This window comes from Dysidea avara, chromosome 8 (assembly GCF_963678975.1).
Source record: "Dysidea avara chromosome 8, odDysAvar1.4, whole genome shotgun sequence".
NCBI lineage: Eukaryota > Metazoa > Porifera > Demospongiae > Dictyoceratida > Dysideidae > Dysidea > Dysidea avara.
In genome coordinates this window covers 10,492,549-10,518,811 of record NC_089279.1, presented here as the reverse complement: position 1 = coordinate 10,518,811, position 26,263 = coordinate 10,492,549, and the positions used below count along the sequence as shown (strand labels likewise).

The following is a 26,263-nucleotide window of genomic DNA, read 5'->3' as shown; positions in this document are numbered from 1 at the left end:
TGGTCTACTAGTGGAAGTGCATTTGCTGAATCTACCTCAGTTAGATACTCTACTAGCATTAATTACCTACAAAATCAGCTATAGAGTGAAAAGCGATTACTATTGTTACTCTCAAGTTTTTAGCTTCTCTTTATATATATGACATTTTGTTCATTTTATAACTTGAAGATTACGTTACCTGTTTACTAAAGGTAGTTCATATTCACTTAAATCCCTAACAAGAATATAATCCATAATGTCAAAACACAAGGGCTACGTTCTAAGTAGTGCCACAACATGGTTCTTTTATTTTCCAAATCACACCGATCACAGTATTTTGTAACAAGGTAGAGTGTGTAAGTTCCTTATGAACACCTCATATCTGTACATAGCTATAAACAATCTGCTCAAATCATGTCATTTTATTGTTACATTTCATCATGATAAAATGTAAATGTACAAAGAATGTTAGTTGCTAGTCTATTGCTTCTTTTCGGACTACAAAAGGATTGGAAAATTTCAACCGTACATTGTGTACAACAACTAGAATGATGATACCAACAAGAACACTGACAATAGTAGAGTTCCATAGGCCAGACTCTCTGAACATAACAATACCCAAGTACCTGTGGAATATTGTGAGAATTTTTAACACTTCAATTTTGAAGCTCTTTGAAGCACTCACTTGTTACGACATGTCAGTATGACATCATTTACACCATCACCAGTGAAGTCTCTTACAATTGGTCGGTTCACGGGTGGGCAAGGTATGCTGGTAGTTGTGATGTCAAATCCATTATAACTGTTTACCATTGCTATGTGCTTCCAGCCAACGACTAAAATGTGATCCTATAGAGAGAGTTAAGCAACTGTACTAGACACTACCATGTATGGGTACTCAGAGTGCAAAATATACCACCCAATTAAATCATAGAAAAGATCCTTTATAAAAAGGAAAGTTCTCCAACATTATGTCCTATCTTGTGACAAAGATTTAAAGGCTTAGTACATCCACAGCATTTCCCAAACCTTTGCATGTACTGATATTTTGAGTTTTAATATGAAGCCATAACTGTTTAGACTAAAAGTGGGGGTTCTGAAATCTTATCATCTGTATTCGTAACAAATATAGTCATCTGTACAGTAAATCTCATTTACTGCTACAAGTACTGTATAACGGGTTAATTTCGAAGGGGGGAATTTTCGAAGAGCAGCTGCTAAAATAAATTTTGAAAGCATAATTTTCGAATGCTTTATAGTCATACTTAGCGCTACTAAAATTATTTTTGTAAGAGCGTATTAAATTAAGTGAAGACGGTGACCACGCATAGCGGTACAATCGAAATTGAGACATTCATTAAGTGTCATTGTATTGGGACTGCTCCACTATTGGAAAAGTGGTTTTTGCCAATGGGAAACGGGTAATCTTCACCATCGATTTGCTGTGGGAATGGCCATTGCAGCGTCAATAAAACCAAAGGTGTTGGCCTGCTAGGTACAAAAAGAGATATCATGTATTTGTTCTGTATTTCTTCTACCCGGGATGATAAGATCATAGTAAGTGAGTAGGGCATATACCATCTATGATAAGATGTGGAGTTCTGTTTAATAGTGGACAGAATTTGGCCGACCTGGCACAAGCCAGCTTTATATTCAAAGAGTCAAATTTTTGTAGCTGTGTTCTTCGAATAATTCGAAAATTAAACTCCTTCAGAAATAACCCGTTATATGGTAAATTTGAATATATCCATACCTTGACTCCACCACGTGTCAAAGACATTGCAATAGCAGATGGAGTAAATGTCTGTGTTACAAAGAAATACAAGCTCTCAACACGATTAAACAACTCTTCATTGGCAGAGGAGTCTCTTGGCCCCTCCAACCACTCTACATCAGAATCCTCCTGTATAGAAAGGTAAGGAAGTGAACTATGGAGGGCTTCAGTGAAAACCATAATACATTATGGTAGTAGTACTGTATAGCACTGTATAGTACTGTACTGTACAACAACAACAACAATATTCATTTAGTGGAATTATCTGACAGACTGACTGACTGACTGACTGACTGACTGACTGACTGACTGACTGACTGACTGACTGACTGACTGACTGACTGACTGACTGACTGACTGACTGACTGACTGACTGACTGACTGACTGACTGACTGACTGCTCAACATGAGCTTGATTTTTGACTGTTAAATGTCCTTGACAGGTGTATTTTTTTGCACACTGTATATGTACAAAGTATACATCCATTGTCATCCTTAGTGTCACCATTTCTTTTTGCTGATAGTGCAAGATATCAATTCGCAATGGTACAACAATGGCCTCAAGTTGCCTATCGTGTAAGAATAAAACAATAACAGTCTGTCATTTTTGCACTATGCTTCCAACAAACAAAGTAAGCAGATAGGTTGCAGGCTAACTTCATGCATTGTTTGTGCGTAGGGCTGTACATGCAAAATGAATATAGTTAAAAATTAGAAAAGGCTCCATTGTTTATTAGTACAGCTTGATGTAGTGTTATAAAATTTAATTAATAACCACACAAAAACAGCCAAGCTGTGAAAAAATGGTGTGGCCTTAAAAAACCTGGGTGAAAAAAGTTGTGAAATCAAAGGTGGCAGCCAAGAAATGGCTGCAATGATGTTAACGCTAATAAATTTTTAACAATGCACACAGCCATTATCAAATGGTACAGTCGTACCATTTAAGTAGAAATACATGTGAAATTTTTGCGTGCCACCCAAAATCCTGCCTTTAAAAATCATCCTAGAGATATCTTATGAGACGAAAATCACCTTTACGGAATAGCACTAGTCCATATAATACATAAAAAAGCATTAAATACAACAAAACGCTTACAGGTGGCTGGATACAGAATTTTAAAAATCACCAAAACTTGTTAGACTGACTGCCTGACTGACTGACCACAGTCGCAAGCCTAGAGGCCAAACGAAGCAGTGCACGGCCACCATTTTATGCAACAATAACAAAATCACCAGTGGGATGTGCCTTTTGGGGTTCCGACGAGTGTGTGCCCTCTGCGCCTTGTCTTTTCTTTTATCTTCAATCAGGCTGCTTGCTTCTTCTTCATTAAACGAAACCATATCGAGGCATCAATTTTCCGTATCAGCACTTTCTTTAAGCAGCAAAATAGACGCCACAAGATTATTTAAGGCGCTTAGACTACGCTACTGTACAGAGGAATTGATTACATTCCTTACTGATATAATCTATAACGGAGGGTACTGTACGGAGGTACTGGTACTAGATAGCTTCACGATAGGTCATAAAATCATGCCCATTCTTCATTCTGCATATTATCGATCTATCGCCACGATGACACACCCCTTTTGCACTAGCTGTATTTCAGTGACCACACACCTTCAATTTGGAAGGCTGACTCGACATACTCTATAATCAATCAAAACCACGCCCCTTTTTGGGCAAGCGCACATCTTGCAGGCTGCCTCAAGATACTCTAACACAGCAGTCACCCTAATAGAACAGTCACATGTTTATAGCTAGCTGTATGCCTTAACAAAAAACTAAACAAACTAGTATATTAAAAATTATAAGTTTAAAAATAAAGTAGGAATCCAAGCGATAAAAAGTAGTGAAACAAGAGAAGAACAATGGTAGCTATTACAGCATAGCTCGGAGGGAAATTCCTACTTTGGCATTGAACACAAAATAATGGCTATATCATGCCAAAGTAGGATTTCCCACCGAGCTATGCTGTAATAGCTACCATCGTTCTTCTCTTGTTTCACTACTTTTTATTGCTTGGATTCCTACTTTATTTTTAAATTTATATTATTTTTATAAGGAATTAACATCATTGCAGTCATTTCTTGTCCGCCACCTTTGATTTCACAACTTTTTTCACCCAGGCTTAAGGCCGCACCATTTTTTTCACAGCTTGGCTGTTTTGGTGTGGATTTCACTTCTTTTTGTACTTTATAAGGCCCCAAAAGCATCCTATGGCTAACTTGAGTCCTTTTCTATGCAGACATATGATGATTATTGAAGACAGACTTATATATATATATATAAATGTTGTACTGCACGATTTAATTCAATATTTGATAATATTATACTGGTAATATTATTGTAATACTCTAATAGAGCACACATTTTTGAGGACTTCTAATAGAACATACATAAAATGTTCTAGAACAATCTAGAACTTCTATTGGTAGATTTATGAAATAACAAATGTTTGATTATAAGCTAGAAATTTCATTTATAAAGCAGAAATTAAGTGAGATGATCAGCCAAGGTAGCAGTGGTTCAGTGGTTAAGGATGCAGGTGTTAGGTCTGGAGGTCCCTGGTTGGAACTCTGGTAAAGTTTTTTTTAGACATTTTTTGTACACCTTTTAACCTCGTGGTGACTGCTCTATTAAAGTATCTCAATCCCGTGATTTTACACTTGTTTGGTTTTTGCTTTATAACTTTGTCGCTATAACTCTATTGCTATTCAAACTATCAAAAGGCACTGCTATGATCAGCCTATCTACACACCAATTTCCAAGTTATTCCTATACTCGGTTTACCCTGTAGCTGTGACAGAAGTTTGATATTTTTTTTACATGGATAAACACTCATAACTCCTTGGATATTCCTCAGATTCACAGCAAACTTGGTATGTAAACCCACCGTTACACGCTCTTCATTTGTGCCAATGATCGAGGCAATCAAGTTACATGTTTTGCGTTCTACAGCAATTTTTGTGAAGTGTGTGAAAATAAATCGAGGCTCCAGTAGCACCCGTACGGCATAAGAAGAAAAACAAAGAAGTTAAAACAAAGCTTTGAATGTCCATATCTCGCAAATGGCTGTTGTGAACTTAATCAAATTTGCTGTGTGGCCTACCCTAGCTATAATGCAAAAATGATGTGCTTTGGAGAAGGGGCCATGGAGCTCTATGCATACGTGAAAAAGTTGTTTTCTTTCTTCCTGTCAGTATATTCATGGTGTGGTGCTCTGGCTTTCTTGGCCACACAACACACTACCGTGTGTCTTGATCAATTACAATACATAAAAGTTAAAACAAAAATTAGGAATTTGACCTCAACTACCACTTTAATCCCTACATTAGCATGCAGATTGTAAAAGTAGAAATTTGCACCTCAGGTAACGATTGCTCTTCTCTAAGCGCTATTTATAATTTGTTACTAGCTTGTAAAATTTCTACATTGTACATTTTCACTAAAGTTTATAGGATAGTTCCAGTACCTGCCAATTAATCTCTCCATGGGGTCCTATACTGGTAATACGACCAGTATTCAATACAAAAATGGTGTCATAGTAAATTCCCTTGTTCATTGAAGCAGCTGCCTTGCTGAAATGTAGCTGTAGACCACTGTGGTGTGCACTGAAAAGAGAACAAACATGTTAATAATATACGCATTTAACAAGTTGAAACAGGCACCATATGGACTGTACAACAATGTATAAATAATACATACTATGCTATCATAAGGTTTGTGCATACAGAATTATCAAATTAATAAATTTATTGTAGTTGTGTATTTCATATTAGTGAATTATATTGTTATTCTGCAATTATGTTGCTGTGTACTGCTAAGGAAGTGCTATTTAAACAAACCACTTTATACAGTTGACATATTAAACACAGAAGTATATTCTCAACTGTGCTTTTTCCCATAAATTCTCTTAACAAAACCTCAAGGCTGCCCTTCATTTTTTGTTCATGTATATAGGAAACATGCTCTCTTTTAATTTGAAGGGATATACTATCTCTGGTAGCCTACAAGGCCTGCACCATTGTTTTCTAAACAGCTGTAAAACTCAAGGGAAGTGAATTCACAAAGTCTGTACATAGTCTTCACACTCATATTTCAGACCACCAAAAAGAAATCACCTTACAGTAAATCAAAGCAGAAATAAACTTTCAATTCTTACATGCTGACTGCTCTATGTTCATTTCCTATGCTCAAGTTCATTTAATAGTTTCACTCACATGGGTGCAGGTAGATAGGACTATACAGACACTTAACTATTTTAGTAAACCAGGAGCATACCCAGAGTAGCTGGCTGCGGGTGCACATTGGTACTTATTTAAATTCAATCTTCATTGTACCACATATACATATGCATGTGACTAGATTTGCGTTCACACACATTTACGAACAATTCATAACTTGAGATAGGAAAAAGTTATTGACTTGAAATTTGGTCAGAAGTGGACACCAACATAGGTTAATGGATGAAGGTTTGTATCTTTCTTGAACACAAAGTTATGGTCTTCCTAGTTCATAGAATTGGATGTGTGTGGAAGACCCCTTTTCGCAAATCCAGTCACATATGTGAGTCACATTACATACACCTGTATGTACTAATTGTACTTTATAACTATTTGTTCTATATCTTGGCAGTCTGCATTCCAAAATGTCCATAATTATGAAAAGTAGACGAGTACTGGAGTACGTACATAACAATTTTATCATTATGTATCCTACTGTAGTAGTGTGGATCTTGGGATCATAAGCTTCTATAGATCATTGACCACCAATGATTTTACCACAATTACTGATCATCATCATTGATCAAGATCATATTTCATTGGATCAACATTTAAACACTACAGCACAACACATTCACAACAGTGAACTACGTACTGTATGTATAATACATAGTTTATAAAACATACCACATGCACATAAAAATATCCATATCAACTCAATCACATATGTGACTATACTAAAGGCATGTCCACACTACAAGAATAATGCGAATTGAATCCGCATTGATTCAAATTATTCGCGTCCACACGGAATGCGCATTAGGGTGATTCGAATTGAAAGTGGATTACACGAATCCACCTCCTCAGGTGGTTTGAATACGAATTGGCTACGAATCGGGATTTGCTACGTCATAATAATGCAACACGTGAGGGCTTGACACGTTTGCGCGTGACCTTTGTAAACAAAGGATAAAAATACAGAAGCGCTCGGTGTGATAAAAGCGCAGGGACGTATGGAAGCAGTGTTTCATCATCGTATCTAGCCCTTAGAGTTTGAAAGAACCAACGGTCCCTACCCATCACGCACCATCAGCAGTTTTTCGTATTCTATTCGTAGAAATCCTTCCGGTACGTTATAAACAAAAGTATAAGCGTTACTACGAGCTATTCCTTTCAGTCTATCGTTAAACTCACTGTTCTCTTGGTTGGCGCAAATGAGTGTTTTCTCAATCGTTTAATTATCCGTTTATCACACTAGTAAATTCAATAATGCGCATTACGCGATAATGCATGTGGACACGTTCAATTCGGATTCAATACGCATTGCCTGAATTCGTTTTGCATCCGGTTCCTAATTCGAATTCGTGTGGACATGCCTTAAATCAGTCTGATCAAATTTTCCCAACAAACATACCATTTTATTCTTCAATATTTCATTTTTAACATATTTATGTAGACTGCAATTTGCATACAACTTCAAACAACTACATGGTAACCATGTGGCTGGCAGCGAGCACATAACCTCAGGAGCATATGAGCTCTTGGTTATGTATACACTAATAATATTGTATTGGTACCTTTTAATAATGACTGGACTGAGTGCCTCAGCTCCCGTCAGATGGGCAGGTTTAGGATTGTCTAGGGGCAGGACATCTGGAAGGTAGTCCAAGATTGGGAATGGAGTTGCTGAAAGACATACAACAATATATAATATAATCACTCAGAGAATCAAAGCATTCACTTTTAATAGGAAGTGACTCCATCAATGTTTCAAGCCATCCAATGTGACTGCATATACGATGTTTGAAGATAACCTGTATACAAAGAATGCTAAAATGGACAACAAGACTTGGAGACCTGACCTTCTCTGCTGGAGCCATTTTGGTTGCTTTTCCATAACATTTAATTGCTTCACCAGCAGTTTGTGTAGGAGGTTGATCTTCACCAGCTAAATGATAATGTGGGTAAGAAATAATATATTATTTCATAAACTTTTTTATGTACACAATTTGCAAAAAGTTTGTTCACGTAAATGCTTCCAGATTGACAGTATAGAAAGAGCAACTAGAAATCTAATAGAACAGTCACTATATTGTTAATATTTTTGAACTGCACATTGATTTCTGCCAAGAAAATAAGAGAAAAAAACAACATTCAATTGGTAGAAAGAGAAACAGGTGGAAATACGCTTGCCATCATTAGCACTCTGTAAGCGCCCATGTTAAATAAGTGACTATTCTTTTGTGGAACACATACAACTATTACAACATAAATGATAACATGTACACACATACCCTCAGGATGTGTCAGAATGGCAGACATGTGTTCTATGGTCCCATCAGCATCAATATCAGCATGTGACGTATGCATCGGTGCCAGAGGCAGTGAACATAATGGACGTCCTTGAAACAAGTGAAGCACTTCAACACCCTTTAATGTGGCAGTGGAAGGGATAACAACATTATTTGTAGTGTAACTGATGTACCGTACACTGCACATAAAAAGTAACAAAGTAGTCGCAATGGCTGCACATGTTTGTTAGGTGCAAGGCTTTGTGAGCTGGTAGCATAGGCTTTACGAACATTATGCAACCTAATTGCTAAGCCCTGCTGTGTTGTATTTTCTAACTGAATCAGATTGTAGATCATAAGCTGTTGACATAAGGTTGTGTTTGCTCATAAAGATGTTGTAGGCAACCACTAATTGATCTTGTTTCATATTTCATATAAGAGATTTATATGTGACTTCATGAACCCCACCAAAACACATAATCTACATTCAAGTACTTCGTAAGCCTTTCATGATCCTTTTGCATACCAATAGCAAACTTTACAAAATCTGTTGGCAGACTTCACAAACATTTGTGAACCCTTGCAACTTCTTCGCTACTTTTTGGTGCACTGTACCATACATATACACACTATTACTCAAATATAGTACAGCCTTGCTATCTGACTGATCTGTATATCTGTACTCTCAAAATTGAAATGACTATCCCATTAGAGTATTTCAAATATAGGTGTATGTTCTATTAGAGAATTTGAATGAAGTTCTGTGTACAAATGAATTGGCTTCAATTATTCAAGCAAACCACCAATCCAAACACTTTTATCATTACCAGAAACCATTGGGGTCCGCACAACAAAACTATGATACTTGTTAGCTCATTTCAAACTGGGTGATCAGAAGCTTAGATAGTTTACAAGTGATAGCAACATAGTTCTCAGACAACAACTTACTCTCTAAGAGCATATTAATTTTATATGTGAATATGTGTGTAATGTGTGCAGTGTAGTTATTGAGCATATAGTGTGCGTGTATAATCTTTACCATACCTTTTGAGAATGGATCACTACAACATTGGAAGCATTCAAATAATCTTCTTGGGTGGGAGGTGATGGCATTTTACTGCCCATATGCTCCTTAGCCAAATCTCCAACTACATGTATATAGCACACAATGAGAATATTATGTCAACTTGCAAAGTACCAGGAATTTAGGATACAGTCACATATTATAATATCTTGCCAATCAGCCAGAACTTTTTAAAACTATTATTAGGAGCCACTACTGCAAATTCACACAAATAAATTCAAATGTGTCAGTCATGTAGGACTAAACAACAATTTAGTGCAGGGATTATCCAGACACTCATGGATCAGTAGGCACCCCACTGATCATGCAGGCATAACACAACAACAATACACCTGTACACTTGCTTATAATGTTCAGAAGGCAAAAGTTGCCCAAACAGTATACATAAATTTGCACATAATAGGTGGATTACTTTAGCACTGCAGCATAACTGCAGGCTGGTATGGTTGGCCATACTTAAATCAAGAAGCCATTTAAGAGTGGTACCACAGCAATGATATTCCTACCTTTACTAACATGATCACTAAGATTAGGATCTGTGTTCTTCTTATCTTTTGTAAAATGAGCCAATCGCATTTCAGTATCAGCATCATGTTGCCATGAATGCGGCTAACACAACATGTTAATACACCACATCATAGTATATTGTGAGGTTACCAGTGCTTTGCTGAGTGATTGGCTGTATTGTTGCCATGACACCTCACCGACATGAGCTACCCTCCTGTGTGTTGTCAACTTGTAGTGTTGAAATGATGAGACCTCCTACAATGGAGGAAGATGAATAAATAAGGCTACCCATTAACTGGAGAAGCATAGACCAACCATTCATGTCACACATAAAGGGCGAACATCAGGTAGGACTTTGAGCGCCCTTGCCTGGTATACTAGTCCTGACTTGTAGTACCACAGCAGTGCACAGGTGGTTCAGTGTTTTACTGGGCATGTGGCAGCTAAAGGATTTGTATTTTGTGTGTGTCCCGGCCCTTATCATCAAGGTATAGGTCAGTTTCTGCACTATCAGATATTCTGGGGCCTTAATAAATATGTGACCTTTTGGTAGTGAAGAATTGTTCATAAGAAACATTAACACAGTAAGAAACATTTGCACCATAAAACTACAATAAAATAACAATCACTGACTGAGCATTATAGTGACTGTTCTATTAGAGTAACCATGTAATGCAAAGCACTTCTTACATACACTGTATGTCTACACCACACATGCACAAACACAGTGAGAGACAATACACAAGTTGTCTCACCTCTAAAGAGTAAGGGAGGGTGGATTCAAAATCTCCTGGTTCATGTTTCCATCTCATAGCACCATCTCTGGCATGTACAGCATAAACAGAATAGTGTCCCAAACTGTCGTACTATTATAAACAATATCTCAGTAAGCAGAGCCAGAGGTACTATCACTGTAAAACATACATTAAGTTTTTCTCTAATTTGCTCACTCTTCCTGAACAGTGGATCACCTCGTAATGACAATCGTCCACCGACAATTATTGATCCTTTATCTTCTGGCTGTAGTGCCGTGGGTGTGACCAGCAATGCAGGTTCTCTATGTACAGGATAAAAGTGTGTCTTTATTAAAGATGTGCTATGTAACTATAGCAACTAAATTATAAACTTACGGGTAGCATTTTGCCAAAAGTTACCCAACACAACAGTTTTTCATTATACAGTAAATATTTATATTCATGTCTACCTATATCATGAATGTCTGACAGTATTAACTGCTTGACAAGACATGTCACGGAACGCCTATAATGAGTATGACAACATTTATTTATGAACGGGAAAACTATTCAATACTTTTTGAATAGTTTTAAACTGAATAAAATTTTTGTTTAAGGCTGGGTATTTCTTTTAGCTTTGCTGTGGTCAAATTCAAAGGTCAAATTCAGTACAAAACTACAAACTATACCTGATTGTTGTGGTGCTCAAATCCATGTCTTTTGCGAGTTTGGTGGACCACTGTAGCCGTTTCATTTGGTGGTTGTAACATAGTAACGTGAAGTCTGACAATAGCACAACTACAACCTGTGTGATATGGACACAAGTAACACACATGTGTATGTACGTACACACACACACACACACACACTACACGTACACACAAACGAACACTACATACATACACGTACACACGCATAACACGTACACACGCATAACACGTACACACGCATAACACGTACACACGCCTAACACGCACACACACTCACACTGTCAAACACACTACACACATACACACACTACACACACCCACACACATGTACACTACACACGTACACACACACACAAACGAACACTACATACACACACGCACACGCACATAACACGTACACAGTCTACACACGCCTAACACGCACACTGACAAACACACTACACACACACACACACACACACACACACACACGCACACACTGACACACACATTACATATGCACAAATATAAACCGTCCCAAAATGATGAAAACATTTTAGCATTTCACTAAACACGAAACACACTAAACATTTTATTGAATGAAGAGAACAGAAATACAAACACAATTTGCATACAAGCATGTAAGTGCAATTAAAGGTGTGTTTTAGAGTTTCAACAAAGACCGACTGTCAAATCACAGGAGGGTACATGTATTTATAGAGCACATCTCACTTTAAAGCAAACACAGGCTAAGACAAGAAAAAATAAAGTACTCTCTTCTAAGTTTGTACATAGATACTATAGTACAAGTAGGGATTCGCAACGGTGACGTCATTTCCGTAAGAACAAATAGTTTTATGTATGGACAATCCTCGTTATGGGTTTAACTTGGTCTTGGTTACGGGTTCAGAATCAGCTTCGCTTCACAAAATATAACCTTCATAAAAGTCTTCAGTCATTGGGGACTTAGTTGATGCTTAAAAAATTCTCGTACCTTGTCACAATCCCTAGTAATAGCACCACATAAATTATTGGTGCCATGTCTGAGCAACAATAGCAAAGAAGTTCCGGGACAAACTGGCTGCAAACCGATGTGATTTGATAACACTCACGTAATCTAATAGTGGATACTGAATAGGAAATTGTCAAGGTAAATTCAAGAAGAAACAAAGCAGAGTTAGTGAGGCATGGCCACTCAAAGTCCCTACCCATAATGAGGATTGTCTGCATCATTGCAATTCCCTACTTGTACTATATTATCTATGGTTTGTATCAAAGGACTATGAGTATGACTATAAACTAATACATGATACTTTCATCATCTCTACACCTCTGCCCATTAAAAACTAGTTACTAGGTTATCATTGTAATGATGCAGGACAATGATGAGGTGCACAATTTTTTTTGGACTGCCAGACTACATGGCATATATCACATACATATGTACAGTATGATCAGGTAAAATTCAGGATTGACTTTATCAATTCTCCTTCCTAAATAAACATACAAGCATCATTACTTATTGTTGTACAGAACGTTGTAAATAGTTTTGTTTTTTTTGTTTGTTTGTTTCCATGATTTTACCAACTTTTTCCGTAATCACAATTCCCTTACAACATGTACAGCTCTTACATGATGTGATTATGTTATGGTAGTTTCCCAAATTACCACATGTTCTCCCACAAATATCAGTATAGGCTTGCAAACACTGTAAGGATTCCCATGTAGATGTCCTACTGTGGATTTACCCATGAAATGGCTCCAGTATTTAGAGGGAACATTTGAAAGATAAAAACTGCTAGCAGGTGGCAGGTGTTTTCCATGAATGCTACGTGGCTGAAGTTGAGTAACAGATAATATTATATCAGGGTAGTCTACATGCACTCCCTACATGGTACAATATCATTGTATACAACACTACATTGTTTACCTTCAGTCTTAGTTCTACTAAAGTGGTATACACTTTAGTGAAACCTGCTGCCATGGCGATGGGTCGTATTGTAGAATTAACTGCCAGCGGTAGTAAAACCTTAGCCTGTAATATAATAATGACCTCACTACTAATACACACATACAATACACTGTTAATCAAACTAGCATTGAGTATATAATATCTATCTGATATTGACAACTGGATGGGCAACTTAATACCCCACTCAAGAATATAAAGGACTCCCTCTGAATTAAGAGACCACTAACAAAAGGCTCTGTACATTTTTACTTATAACAGACGGCAACACAATGTGTATACACAACACCATGGTGACCATGCTGTATGTTAGCATACACTGCTGTACTACTATAAGATTGAATTCAGTTCACCTTCAAAGACAAGGCATCGTTCCACTTAAAGTTGAACATAGAGAGGTGCAGCTCCCCAGGATGTTCAGATGCTATGAGTATTATCTCTGCAAATATTTGCACAATGTCAGCCCCACCCACTATACCTACTCACCTGGTTTGCCATCCCCATCTATGTCAGACACAATAGGCTGTGGGCTAGAATAAAATGCTTAGTAAAATCATTATGGTGTAGGCATAGACTACTTACAGCTTTTCGTGATCCAGAGGAAAATCCCCATTTTCAAATATATCTGTGTTGAAGAGCTCCTCCCAACCTAGCCCCAAAAAAGCGTTCTCGTTAACGCCGCTGAAAAGAAATGCGCCAACCACGCAGACTGATATCAAGAAAAACAGCTCCTTGGTGCTAAATAACACTCCCCATCGAAGCGGGTGTCTTGTTTCTCGCGACTCGCGCATTTGCGACAAGGCAAACGAAACAATAAGAATTAATTTTATTTCTAGCGCAGGGTACTTGATGAAGTACGATGAAATTCGTCATCCTGCGCTAGAATCTGAAATACGTCGAAAGGGGACCAAGTGTGATTCAGAAGTATGGAGTGGGAATTTAAGAAGAACCATACACTTGGTAAGTGTGCATCGTCTGTACTCGGAGGGTCTAGCTATTAGGCCACTCCAAATAAATTCTCTGTTTCCCGTCCACCGCCCGCATCCGGTTACTGCCAGCTCTAAATAATCCATTGTTCCGTATTCTTCCATTATTATCCGGTTATTCTTGCATACTGATAGGCTCAGTAAAAGCTATCTTGAAACAGTGTCAGCAGTGCTATCAAATCAGCACAAATTTGTCAATGAGTTATTTTTGCAACTTACAAAGAAGGAACAAGTTTAAGCATGCTTTTATGCAGCCTTTTTATATATTTGTTAATGTACAAACTCGATCATGAGTATATTCGTACATATGTAGTTAGCTACTTATTTACAAATTTATATAATTGTTAAATAAATCAAGAGATGGGCTGTGCCAGGCAAATAATGGCTTGAAAAGCTAGCCAATCTTATAATGAAATAATGGAAATGGACCGTCTGCCCGCATGCAAATATGCCTGAGTACAGGACGGGAAACAGAATTTATTTGGAGTGGCCTTATCTATGCCACCACCATCTTGTATATTTGGTCTGGTACACTTCAGGCTTGCAGCGCTGCCTGCTGGAAAGGATCTGGTGTCGCTAGCATAGGTTACTCGTGCAGCTGGCATCAATTAGCAGCCATGCTATGCATTCAGTTCTTGGTGATATTCAGTAAACCTTCCCTGGCGCGAGATGAATGGTATGAGACCAAGGGAGACCATCTGGCATCAGTATAAGTCATCTTGGTGTAAGTAGTCTGGCGCTGCCAAAAGGGGTGGGCGATACAAGAAAATTTTGCTTCTATGACTATAATATACGATTCCAAGTGCTTTTTTACTGAGTAGCTACTTGTGATTTTTGTGCTAAGTAGCCACAGTTCAGTAGTGAACCTTACAGTGCTGAGTTTCTCAATGAAGACTGGTGGATTGAATAAAGTTTAATTGTATTGTTGTTATTGTTATTAACTTTGCTAGCTAGGTTAGGTAATCCTAAGGCTGTAGCACACATTGCTGTCAGACCTTCAGTGCTGGTCACTGTAAAGCTTTAATAACAATAATACAATTAAACTTTATTCAACCCACCAGTCTTCATTGAGAAACTCAGCACTGTAAGGTTCACGTACTGAACTGCATGAACTGTGGCTGCTTAGCACAAAAATCACAAGTAGCTACTCAGTAAAAAAGTACTTGGAATCGTATATAGAAGCAAAATTTTCTTGTATCGCTGCACCCCTTTTGGCGAAGGATTATAGTACAGTAATGGCTGAAACATTTCATTTTATAGAGTTTGCATCCATAAGGCCACATAAACTTAATTATAGTCCCCGGCCCACCCTCATCGCCATTTTTCTTACCTCATCAAGAATTTTTTGCACCACTGGTGGTTTAGTGCAGCCATCCAGCACCTTTTAAAGGTAGTACCTTGCTAGAGCAGTCTAAGAAAACTGCAGTCTGAGTCATTTTAGCTAGCTAATTCAGCTATCTAGTTAGTAAAAAATAAAATAAAATCTGCCCTCCTGCACTGGTATTTTGAGTGCAGGAAACTAATAATTAGTTTATGTGGCCTAACACAAGTTTTGCATGCACAATGTAAGCAATATATCATGTGATCACCAGGTATTGAAATTTCCGATTCTTCATAAAAAGTACTTGATACCAAAGTATCGGACATTCTGGTATCGGTATCGATATTTTATTACTTGTATCGCCCACCCCTAGGGTGAAATACAAATATCAAATCATTTAAGGAATTCAATTAGGCCAGGCAAAGTTGATTGCTAGTTTCCCGTTTTAAAAAATATCATCATGATGGCAGGCGGAAGGTCATTATTCATGGCTAAAACCTTGAAGGAAGTCTACTATTACAATAATGAATATTTGAAAATCCATACAGCCATATAATGAAAATTTTGTGACACTTCTATTAAGGCATGCGGGCGGAAATGGTAAACTAGCAATCAACTTTGCCTGGCACACATAACTGCTTGCTACGTCAAATGATTCCCTTCAATTCGAACAATAGCATTGTGTTGCCAAGGCAATTTTTGTGTGAACATCATTGGCATGCATTAATTGGCTACCACCGAATCTGGGAGGTATAGAAATGATTTAGTATCTGTATTTCACCATGCCCTTACTTTTTACGAAGGGGCGGGGCACAGTGCCAGAGTACAGTGCAATATGCAATCTAGTGTTGGAATCTCTTTACTGTAATTATACAATGCCATGCACTGTAAAGTTATTATTACTATTACTAGATACATGTGCACAAATATTAATCTAGCTATAGAGCGGAAACACATGATGTCACAGCTGGTAGTTGGGGCAGAAAATTAATGCACACATGCAATTGGAGCATGAGCCTCAGTTTTGTTGAAACTGGTTTGACCACATCATGGAATTATCAGGAACAAGGAGGAGAGTAGTTTTTAATGTAATATAGGTTATTTTGATCCGTGATATGGTGGACGAGTTACAGCTGATAATTAACAAAGACTGGCATCGACTGCATGGGCACTAGGATTTTAACACTTGATATATTGTAAAATATACCACAATGTTTATATTGACCAACAGTTACTGAAATATTGTTTGGTGGCTATTGCTTTCTTGAGTTGAAAGCTGTTTCATTTTTGTAACCCAACCTGATGCCTAATTACAAAATTAATAATGTAATTATCTTTCCCGACTTTTATTGTGACATCACATGAATACACTAGTGCCAAAGGATTACACACAGTTTTAGCATTATGTACTTTTCAGTTAGGCCACTATTTGGTGATTTTCTGTTTTTCATCAAACAATTTCAAATGTAGAGTGCGGGTCATTACCATTATCCCTTGCCACAATATAGCTAGCTAAGCTTATTTTCTGGCAATTAGCTAACTTGGATGCCTCTACATATAACTGGTATAAAGCAACAACCACAATACTCTGGTCTAGTTTAGATGTACTTCGAAACAGTTCAGTTCAACAGTACAGCTCTGCAAACATTATGTCAGAGGGTTCACTACACACATCTTCCGATTCATGATACGGACCTCTTGTCTACAGTGCACAAGATAGCTACTGTATGAGTGCAGATTCCTCAAAGTTATGGACTCCTCGCATGGCAATACTAGACCCTTTCCAATGGGCATTTGTAATCAGCCCGGCAAGGATCTGTGTGGTGTACCAGACTACTTGACTAGTAGTGAATTTGTTATCCCTTGCTTTCTCCTATCCAGGTGAAAGACAAAGTGAGTCCAGACAGATACTAGAGAAATATCCAGATAGGGTACCGGTATGATTTAGTTTGTGTTTGAAAGTGTGGCTGGTTAGGCCACGTTGATATCTCCATAACAGATTATTGTACAGAAAGTGCCAAGCTCAACTCTCCCAGATATTGAAAAAGGGAAATTTTTACAACCGGATGATTTAACTAGTAGGTCTCTAACTAATTTGTACAGATTCTAGTTCGTATGTGTGTTCTTACAGTTGCACAGTTTATGTATATTGTGAGAAAAAGAATTAATTTGCCTCCAGAGCAAACAATGTTTTTGTTTATCCAAAAAAGATTACCAGAAACAAGGTATGAGTGGTATATACACAATGTTTTAATGTGTAAACTTTGTGAATAAAAGATAATGCAATGAACCACAGATTTCAATTTTCTTTTCCTTTGTTTGCCCATTTAGTATCACTCTGCAAGTAGTCTATGATGGCAACAAGGATGAAGATGGGTTCCTTTACATTGCATACAGTGGAGAGAACACTTTTCTAGGATAATTTCTTCTTGTATAGTATATTTATTGGAAGAATGAAAGTCTGACAAAACCTGTCTTATTTCTAGCTTAATATGTCCACTGAGTTTTATAACATTCAATTACTTGCCAGGGTATCATACACTGTACAAGTACCTGACAGAAAAGTTTAATTGTTTTGGGTAGTGGTGGGGTAGACAGAGCCTGGCTTTGTTTTATATTTACAAAGGATTGTATAGAGGTGAATTAGGTTAAGTCATGGAAGCTCCATATGTCTGTGGTGAAAAATCAAACCTGCTATCACAATATCACTGGTGATAAGGGTATCACAATCACATGTACTTAATGGGCAAAAGTGACACTTCTTCACTGCCTGAGATTGTCATCCCCATACCTCAACCTCTATGGGAAATTTGTTGTGCATTCACCTGGTCAAGTGAAGCTAAGTAATTAATTTCTTTCGGTAGGGCTAGGTGAGTGTACCTCTAACACAGAGTAGATGCATGAATGATGTCATATACAATATGTTGGCTTACGAGACCAATGCTAGGAAACTCTAACCATGCCTGGTTTCCATCACATGATCAGGGACAGGGGTGCATGCTACCATTAGCCATGTACACACAAAGTTGTAGTAATACAGTATTTGTATTGATATTGTCTCCACCATTGATTGTATCATCAAGAGTTCGTAGCGATTGATATATCATGATATGATACACAATACATCAATACAATTTGACTTTGTATCAATAAAACATAATGGTACTAGCCTCAGTTCTCAATTATTGTTGTATCTCTACCACCAATTACAACATAAGTTGTTCACAGGCCCACAACTTATGGTAGACAATATATTGAAAACATTTTGATATATTATATGAAACACTAACACTTTATTCAATGAAGTGAACAGAAATATAAACACAATTTGACATACAACTGAAAGTGCCCTGCACAAATGGACAACCACCAAATCACAGAGGATGTTTCTTGAACATATTTTCAGTCTACACAACCATTTACCATTAGAACCACCTACCAACAAATAAATGCAAGAAAAAGGATTGAGAGCAATAGTGTAAATTAAGCTATGGCACTCCCATTCTCCACACATTGCTGTTCTACAACCAACCAAGACTATTATTTTTTTCTTCTGAAACTCATGTGGAATAATGGGTGCAAACTGTCCTATACATTCCTGATTTAGGGTGCTCATGTGATCCAGAAGGCAATTCGACCTTTACCAATTTCCATTAACATACTCATGTGGTGTAAACAGCCCACACTTGAAGATTAACTCACAAAACATGAAACAAATTATGATCAATCACGGAGAAAGGGCAGGAAGGATACTCCCCTGCTCACATTACTGTTTGTAAGTAATGAAATCAACAATCTGTACTGCAAGATAGACACTAAAAAGTAGGAATATTTTTGGGACTGAACAAACATATCAACCCCTTCTAATAAAATAGACATAACTACATATTGAAAGTATTCTATAGACTTCCTAAATGGTTTTATATTACCATGACTTCACCAGCTGTTTTCCACAATCACAATCCCCTTACATCTACAACATTCATTCTCTGTTCTGCAAGTACTCTTGCATGGTATTTGATAATTATGTTATAGCAATTCCCCAAATTACCACACCTTCCCTATATATTCATAAACACAAACCATGCATGGGTATACTATGACCACAAAGCGTTGTTTTCCCATTTAAAATGTTTCCTGTTAATGTATCCATGAAATAGCTCACGGTGCATGGCTAGCCACACTTGATAAAGTATACTAAAGACACGAGAATGCATCTATAGTACTGGGCTGTAGTACCCAACCATGTATTGGTGGGCAGCTGCAACCACTTGAGATTGCATCTTTTATATTATTCAGTGTAAAATAGTTAACCAGTTGCCAGAATGTGAGTAAAAAAAAACAAAAAAACACGAGTCCAGTGAACCTCTGACACCTTGGCTTAAGTTATTAACATGGTCACACAGTATAACCAGGCTTGTGGGCTTCTGGTAGAACTGTACACATTTAGACCCAGACACCTCACTTGGTTGAGATGTTCAGTTACCCAAGATGTTCTAGTAATGATGATGATAAACATCTTATTGATTAATATAGTATACAAACAGGGGCCTAGACTCAGGTTTACCATACACTGATAGCCAAGGAGTGATCAGTGCAGGAGCCCTGGCAAGACTTGCATTACTTAACTTACAGTACAAAAATAACTACACAGTAACAAAGTTCAGGATAATTTAAAGCTATCCTATATATGTCAGACACAATCAGATGTACCTAGACAAAACCAGCATGGTGTTAAAGTTGTACTTTATGATCCAAGGGAAACCCCCTTTTTTAGTGTTGATGAACTTCTCCCAAAATAAGCAATCTCGTTATCTCCGCTGAAAGAAATACTCACCAACGAAGCGGATGCTTTGTTTCTCACGACTCTTGCGTTTGATTAGCAAAACCATAGCACAACCAAACAATATTGTTTCTGGCGCAGGGCGCGTAATGACTAAAATTAACGCGATTTCCCAAACAAAAGATAAAAATAGCAATTGCGTCATTGGGTATTCTTGCCATCTTCACGTGACCGAAGTGTTGATTCATTCCAAAGGGTTATATATTACGAGACAACTAACCCGGCAACTATATATCAACCAAACAGAGAGAAATGAAGTGGGAATTTAAGGAGAACCATACGTTCGGTAAGTGCGCACGTCACTTCGCACGTTGTTCTATCCCGCCACTTAACGCGTGGGACGCCATGACAGCGTATTTGTGAATTTACTTTAACATATCTCCCTCGCTTTCTCCCGTCCAGATGAAAGACAAAGTGAGTCCAGAAAGATAAGAGAGAAGTATCCAGATAGAATACCGGTATGGTTTTGTTTGTGTTTGAAGGCGTGGCCTGTAAGATCACGTTATCTTCCTTAATAGGTCATTGTAGAGAAAGTACCAAGGTCAACCATCCCAGACATTGACAAAAAGAAATTTTTAGTACCAGCAGATTTAAGTGGTAAGCCCCTAACTAATTTGTACAGATTCCAAATATTTAGTGTATGTCTGCTCTTATAGTTGCACAGTTTATGTACATTGTACGAAGAAGAATTAGTTTACCATCAGAGAAAGCAATGTTTTTATTTGTCAACAAAGTCTTACCTACAACAAGGTACGAACACAATACAATAGGTTTTAGAAAATATGTGTTATTTTATAAGATGGTGCAAAAACCACAGATTTCAAGTTGTATTTTATTGTTCTGTTTGCCCCATGTAGTGCCTCAATGGGAACAATCTATTCAGAAAATCGAGATGAAGATGGGTTCCTTTATGTCGCGTACAGTGGAGAGAACACTTTTGGATTGTGATTTTGTACATCGCTACTGACAACATTGCAAGACACCTTGCAAGACCAACTGCTTATTTTCTTTATACGCATTGCTATAATTACCACTGTATGTGTTTGTGATCAGTGATGTATATGTGAATATTGTATGTGATAATTTATGCAACACCAGAGCACTTTTCATGTGGACACAAACATCTAGGTATGCTTCGAAAAAGTTGGGGAAGTGAGTCACACTTTGTAATAAAATACAAGTGTCAGTGTTGACATGATGTAATGTTTATATAACTTGATATCATCTTCCACCTCTGAACCCTCGGGAACCACCTGTACAACAAGGTCATGAAATGGTATGTAGTTGTGTGTTGACGTTTGTACCTCTAAATCCGCCACCTCTACCTCGTCCTCTGAAACCTCCTCCCCTGCCACCTCGTCCGAATCCACCACCCCTACCCCCTAATAACAACAGACACACTTGTTTACATACAGGAAATTATATCATCACCATCAAAGTGTAAATGATGCAATGATTCAGTTATATACTAGTAACCACATTATAGTGTTTATTAGTCATTTAGGAGTTGAATAGTAACACTAGCATTGGGACACATTCATCTAGTAGGCTTGCTATTCATACACTTAACATACCTCTTCCTCCTCTCTTGAAACCACCGCCTCTAGCACCTAAGATACAAGAAGATGAAATACATGATTTAAAATATGCATACAATGTATTTCAAATACAGTGGCAACATGGGTGTACACATACAATGTATTAAGATGATGGCAATAAGTTATTCTTTACCAAAAGGTTTACCATATTCAACCACAACAGTACAAAAGGCATTTTCAATGAAAACCACAAATCATATGATATACCAACTCAGCATGAAAAGGTTCAAAACATTGTGATAATATTTTGATCATCTATTATCTAACAATATTGACCAGTGTGTGTTTGGCAACAGACTAACATCAGACATTTTAGATTCTTTAAGCATTCATATAACTTTCTGCAAACATTGGAATGGAAGCCTTTCGAATATTAAATACTAGAGTGGATTTAATATTCTCTACAATGAAAACTGATAGTGCCTATTGCTAGAAATTCTATGGTAGCAATAAATTAAAACTTCAAATAGCAACTGCCTTGTTAACAAGACCACCTCATTATAGTGACCACCTTCAGACGATGCCAAATAAAGTACTAAGAAGAGTTCATAATATCAATGCAGGATTGGAAGCTCCGTTCTGTGTGCCTGTGTGCCGGAAATCCTTGTTCCAGAGATAATTAATAATATCAATCCCATTGCTATACTAGAAGTGCAAGCAAGACAGTAATTGGCACTGGCCAACACAACAAAATGACAGTGTGTAAGCCATGCCATATCTTTGAAGACATACAGAGGATGGCATTAGAGTAGAGGCTTTTCCAAATAGTTTGTGCTGTATGAGCAAATTCCAATTTCAGGTATATATGTCAAATAATCCTCCTGACAACTGCTGCGTCCTATATTGTTCTATACAGTTCTTAACAAAAAAAAAACAATAAAATAAAAAACAGACTATAAAACTCTTTTCTAGTTCTTCCCCAACTGAATGGAAACCAGAAGTGGCACAAGCAATCAATAATTGGTCAGGCCATTTATTCGTGGAAGATTAAAAGGTGGAGGTGTTGTGGGTAAACACTTATAGTGTGCGAACCTTCTAGGGGGGTCTGGGGGCATCCCCCCCCAGGAAAATTTTGAAAATTAACTGCCAGAAGATTGAATTTTGGGGCATTTCTGACTGAAATATAGCTTTAAATGTATAGCACGAATGTACCCATTATTGTAGCTCACGTCATTAATATTGTGCAATACACACCTTGAGTTCTGCTGTCTATGTTACAAAATACACAGTAACTAATATACAATAACTAATAACAATCGCCATGGCAGCACGTGTCAAGCCCACACTGAATCAATGGCTACACACAAAATCGATTGTGGGAGCCGAAGTTAGGAATGAGTGGGGCTGGAGTCAGGACCGTTGACAGCTGCTGTGTGAGCGATTCAGATTTATTATAGTTCAGCTGTGTGGTAAAGTTCTGCTCTTGCTTGGGTAAGACCAAGCTGGACAGTCCGACTGGTTGCGCTGCCCGCTCTGTCAAATATTGGTAAGGCCAAAACCGGACCGGCCGGACCGGTTGCGCCGCCCCTGGAAACAGAATGCACACACAACATTGAGTCTGCTCCCAATCCCATGCTGTTATAGTATGAACTCTTGGTACCATCCTCAGACTGAAAATGCATGTACAGCAAACACCACATAACCTTTTTACATCTTCAGGTGATACTGGACTAGTTACACCACCACAAAATATATTAATCAAAATAGTCGATATTGGCCACAATACTATTTTCACATTAGAATGTACAAAAGTATTGGTATGATCAAGAGTATATACTAGTAACCAAGAGTATATGGTGTACTATATATACCCTGTGATTGATGATTGCATGTGACACGGATATTTCAGTGATTGTTCTTTAAGAGTAATTTGAAATGTGTATGTGGCAACAGGTCTTTTTTCACCACTTTCTTTGCATTATTCAACCAAGTACTCAACAGTGAAAGTGTAGTAAGGACCCAAGATAACTCCAGCCTGCTCTTGAAAGCAGCGACACCAATGAGCGTGTTTCCACACCATCAGGGATCTGCTTGGCAGTGCCAGAACTCTTAACATAAGCCATTTTGCTTAAACATAATTTAAGTTTTAGTGGTTGAATTGGACTAAATACAGCTACCACTAACGGAACAACTTTCACCATGGGGTGATACGCTATTTGATACTCTTGGTATGACCTTCATTAAGTAGAGTAACAGATTTCATGGACTGTATCAAGCTGTACCCTAAAAGAATTTCCGTTACATCTAAATCCTCTCAAATCAAAATACTCTAATAGAACAGCCACATTCCGACATGTACAGTGGTTATTTTTATACAAACTACATGCTCAGCTGGAGCAGCCTTAGTGGTATCGTCACACCAAACTGGATTGGTAACTTTTAAGTTCTACCTAATCCATCCGCAGTTTGAGTCCTTTTGTATTGTACACTTGGTTTATAAACACATGTTTTGCTATTAGTAGACGAACTGCTATGGAATATAAGGTTTGGCCTATTCATCATGAGTGTACCGTGTGAATTAGCTAGCAATAAAAGACTGATATGAGAGGTGTGAAACACGTACTTCACAAGATATAACATGAATCACTTATCAGCACACATAGTGCTAACTTAGTGATTAAGCTAAACTTGTTTGACCTGCCTGTTTTCACACACACATGTGCAACTACCTTTTTTTACGGAGGGCACTTGTAGCAGTAGAAAACCAATCAACTTCTCACAAACTATTTAGTAGCTAAACTACTCAAATTGTATCCAGGCAGTACATTTGAACAGTAAAGAGTACGCATTACAGAACTAATGTGGATTATTGGTATTGACACTATTACGATGCTTCCAATCCAGTATGGGATGTCCATATTATCTACGATGGTATTACTGATTATCTGCTTTGAAAGCACAATTTGCAATCATGAATTGATCATGAAGCATCCGTTGAATAAATATGTGACCCGCTGAGCGAAAACCGGTTGTTTTCGCAAAATTATATTTTGCTATTAAAACGTATAGAAATAAACTGGGTAAAAACACATGTGCTACATAAAAATTTTATGCACATTTCAATTGCTTTGTTATGTACTGAAACACAGCTCAAATCAATAAAATCTATACACCACCAGATGCTCCTGTTCATTGGGAGTAAGAAAATCTTTGTTTCGTTTTCGTACAGCATAAGGTACATGAATTATGAGCGTTTATGTACAATGCGGTAGAAATAAAGTTTACCATCATAATTCAATTGTTGAAATGGTCTTCTTATTTGTCCACATGGAGACCCACAGGGAAAACACTATACCCCTTGATCGATGTGCCAGTTCATGGTAAACAAACTAAGCCAAATCCTATCTTCGTAGCTTGCTTCAGTTGCGTGTTATGATCAATTAAGTAAGCGCCTGTAATTTATTTGCTGTATTGTTGCTGTACAAATTGAGTTTATTCCTGTCCCAACTATTATTCATCACAAAAGGCTGAAACTTTGGCTGTCTACTCCTTTGTTACTATAGATAACCGAGAAACAATAAAATGGAATTCCAGGAATTTGCGAAAATGGCCAGTTTTCGTTCAGCAGGTCAATCTTTCATCAGTATACAATATACGCAGGTGGGACTGCACAGTAAATGGCATACATAGTACTACACACAGGTCTGAGTACCTTTAGGTTGAGGTAGAAATCTTGACAATGGAAGGAGCTTGTACGGATCAATGTAGAACTAGGGAGAAACAAGTGATTACTTAACACTAGTGGCCTAAACGTACTGTTTGTTCTGTTTTAAATGACCCAGCTTTCATTGAATCCATCACCTTCACTGAAAAGTACTACACACAGTTAAGGACCAATTCTAGCACACAAATAATACAAGAAGTCAAGGATACAAAGTCGTTCATTGGTCCAAAAATGTCATCCACTTTTCCAATCTGTGCTTTGTTCTCCAAATAAACAGGTGCATTAAAGTAAGGGATTTTCTCATTTGTACACTTGCACACTAAATCATCTTCGCAAGGATGAAGCACATGGCCAAGCTCTGCAAGGTACATCAAACAAGAGTGACAGCACAAAACACATACCTACAACGGTTTCGGGGGGGCCCATGTCTCTCTGCATAAAGCCTCCTCTACCACGCCCCCCACCTCCACGAAACCCACCACCACCTCCACGAAACCCACCACCACCACCACCACCTCCCCTAAAACCGCCTCGTCCCCTTCCACGACCTCTAAACGACATGTTGGATCTCGTGCTGGATAGTAAAACACGCGGGGAGTG

At 37.8% G+C, this 26,263-nt stretch overlaps 4 protein-coding genes across 4 annotated transcripts; 2 read left to right on the top strand and 2 right to left on the bottom strand.

Annotated features, from left to right (window-relative positions):
• Positions 1 to 264: 264 nt before the first annotated feature.
• LOC136263380 (uncharacterized) lies at positions 265 to 14,087 on the bottom strand. The gene is made up of 18 exons (XM_066057890.1): positions 13,834 to 14,087; positions 13,738 to 13,781; positions 13,605 to 13,690; positions 13,213 to 13,317; positions 11,283 to 11,398; positions 10,784 to 10,916; positions 10,615 to 10,725; positions 10,010 to 10,114; positions 9,859 to 9,961; positions 9,313 to 9,416; positions 8,272 to 8,407; positions 7,840 to 7,925; positions 7,719 to 7,791; positions 7,555 to 7,663; positions 5,227 to 5,365; positions 1,733 to 1,882; positions 665 to 828; positions 265 to 605 (listed from the first exon to the last, which is right to left on the bottom strand). Exons 1-18 carry the CDS (start codon positions 14,040 to 14,042, stop codon positions 455 to 457), a joined length of 2,124 nt encoding a protein of 707 aa, XP_065913962.1. The 5' UTR covers positions 14,043 to 14,087; the 3' UTR covers positions 265 to 454.
• Positions 14,056 to 18,049, top strand: LOC136263381 (gamma-aminobutyric acid receptor-associated protein-like 2). The gene is made up of 5 exons (XM_066057891.1): positions 14,056 to 14,211; positions 17,440 to 17,495; positions 17,558 to 17,636; positions 17,690 to 17,783; positions 17,890 to 18,049. Exons 1-5 carry the CDS (start codon positions 14,178 to 14,180, stop codon positions 17,978 to 17,980), a joined length of 354 nt encoding a protein of 117 aa, XP_065913963.1. The 5' UTR covers positions 14,056 to 14,177; the 3' UTR covers positions 17,981 to 18,049.
• Positions 18,050 to 20,527: 2,478 nt separating this feature from the next.
• Positions 20,528 to 21,508, top strand: LOC136263594 (gamma-aminobutyric acid receptor-associated protein-like 2). Its single transcript, XM_066058220.1, has 5 exons — positions 20,528 to 20,687; positions 20,804 to 20,859; positions 20,920 to 20,998; positions 21,058 to 21,151; positions 21,259 to 21,508. Exons 1-5 carry the CDS (start codon positions 20,654 to 20,656, stop codon positions 21,347 to 21,349), a joined length of 354 nt encoding a protein of 117 aa, XP_065914292.1. The 5' UTR covers positions 20,528 to 20,653; the 3' UTR covers positions 21,350 to 21,508.
• LOC136263591 (H/ACA ribonucleoprotein complex subunit 1-like) lies at positions 21,424 to 26,239 on the bottom strand. Its single transcript, XM_066058217.1, has 7 exons — positions 26,065 to 26,239; positions 25,873 to 26,021; positions 25,756 to 25,815; positions 25,652 to 25,709; positions 21,976 to 22,011; positions 21,706 to 21,783; positions 21,424 to 21,654 (listed from the first exon to the last, which is right to left on the bottom strand). Exons 1-7 carry the CDS (start codon positions 26,222 to 26,224, stop codon positions 21,623 to 21,625), a joined length of 573 nt encoding a protein of 190 aa, XP_065914289.1. The 5' UTR covers positions 26,225 to 26,239; the 3' UTR covers positions 21,424 to 21,622.
• Positions 26,240 to 26,263: the final 24 nt, after the last annotated feature.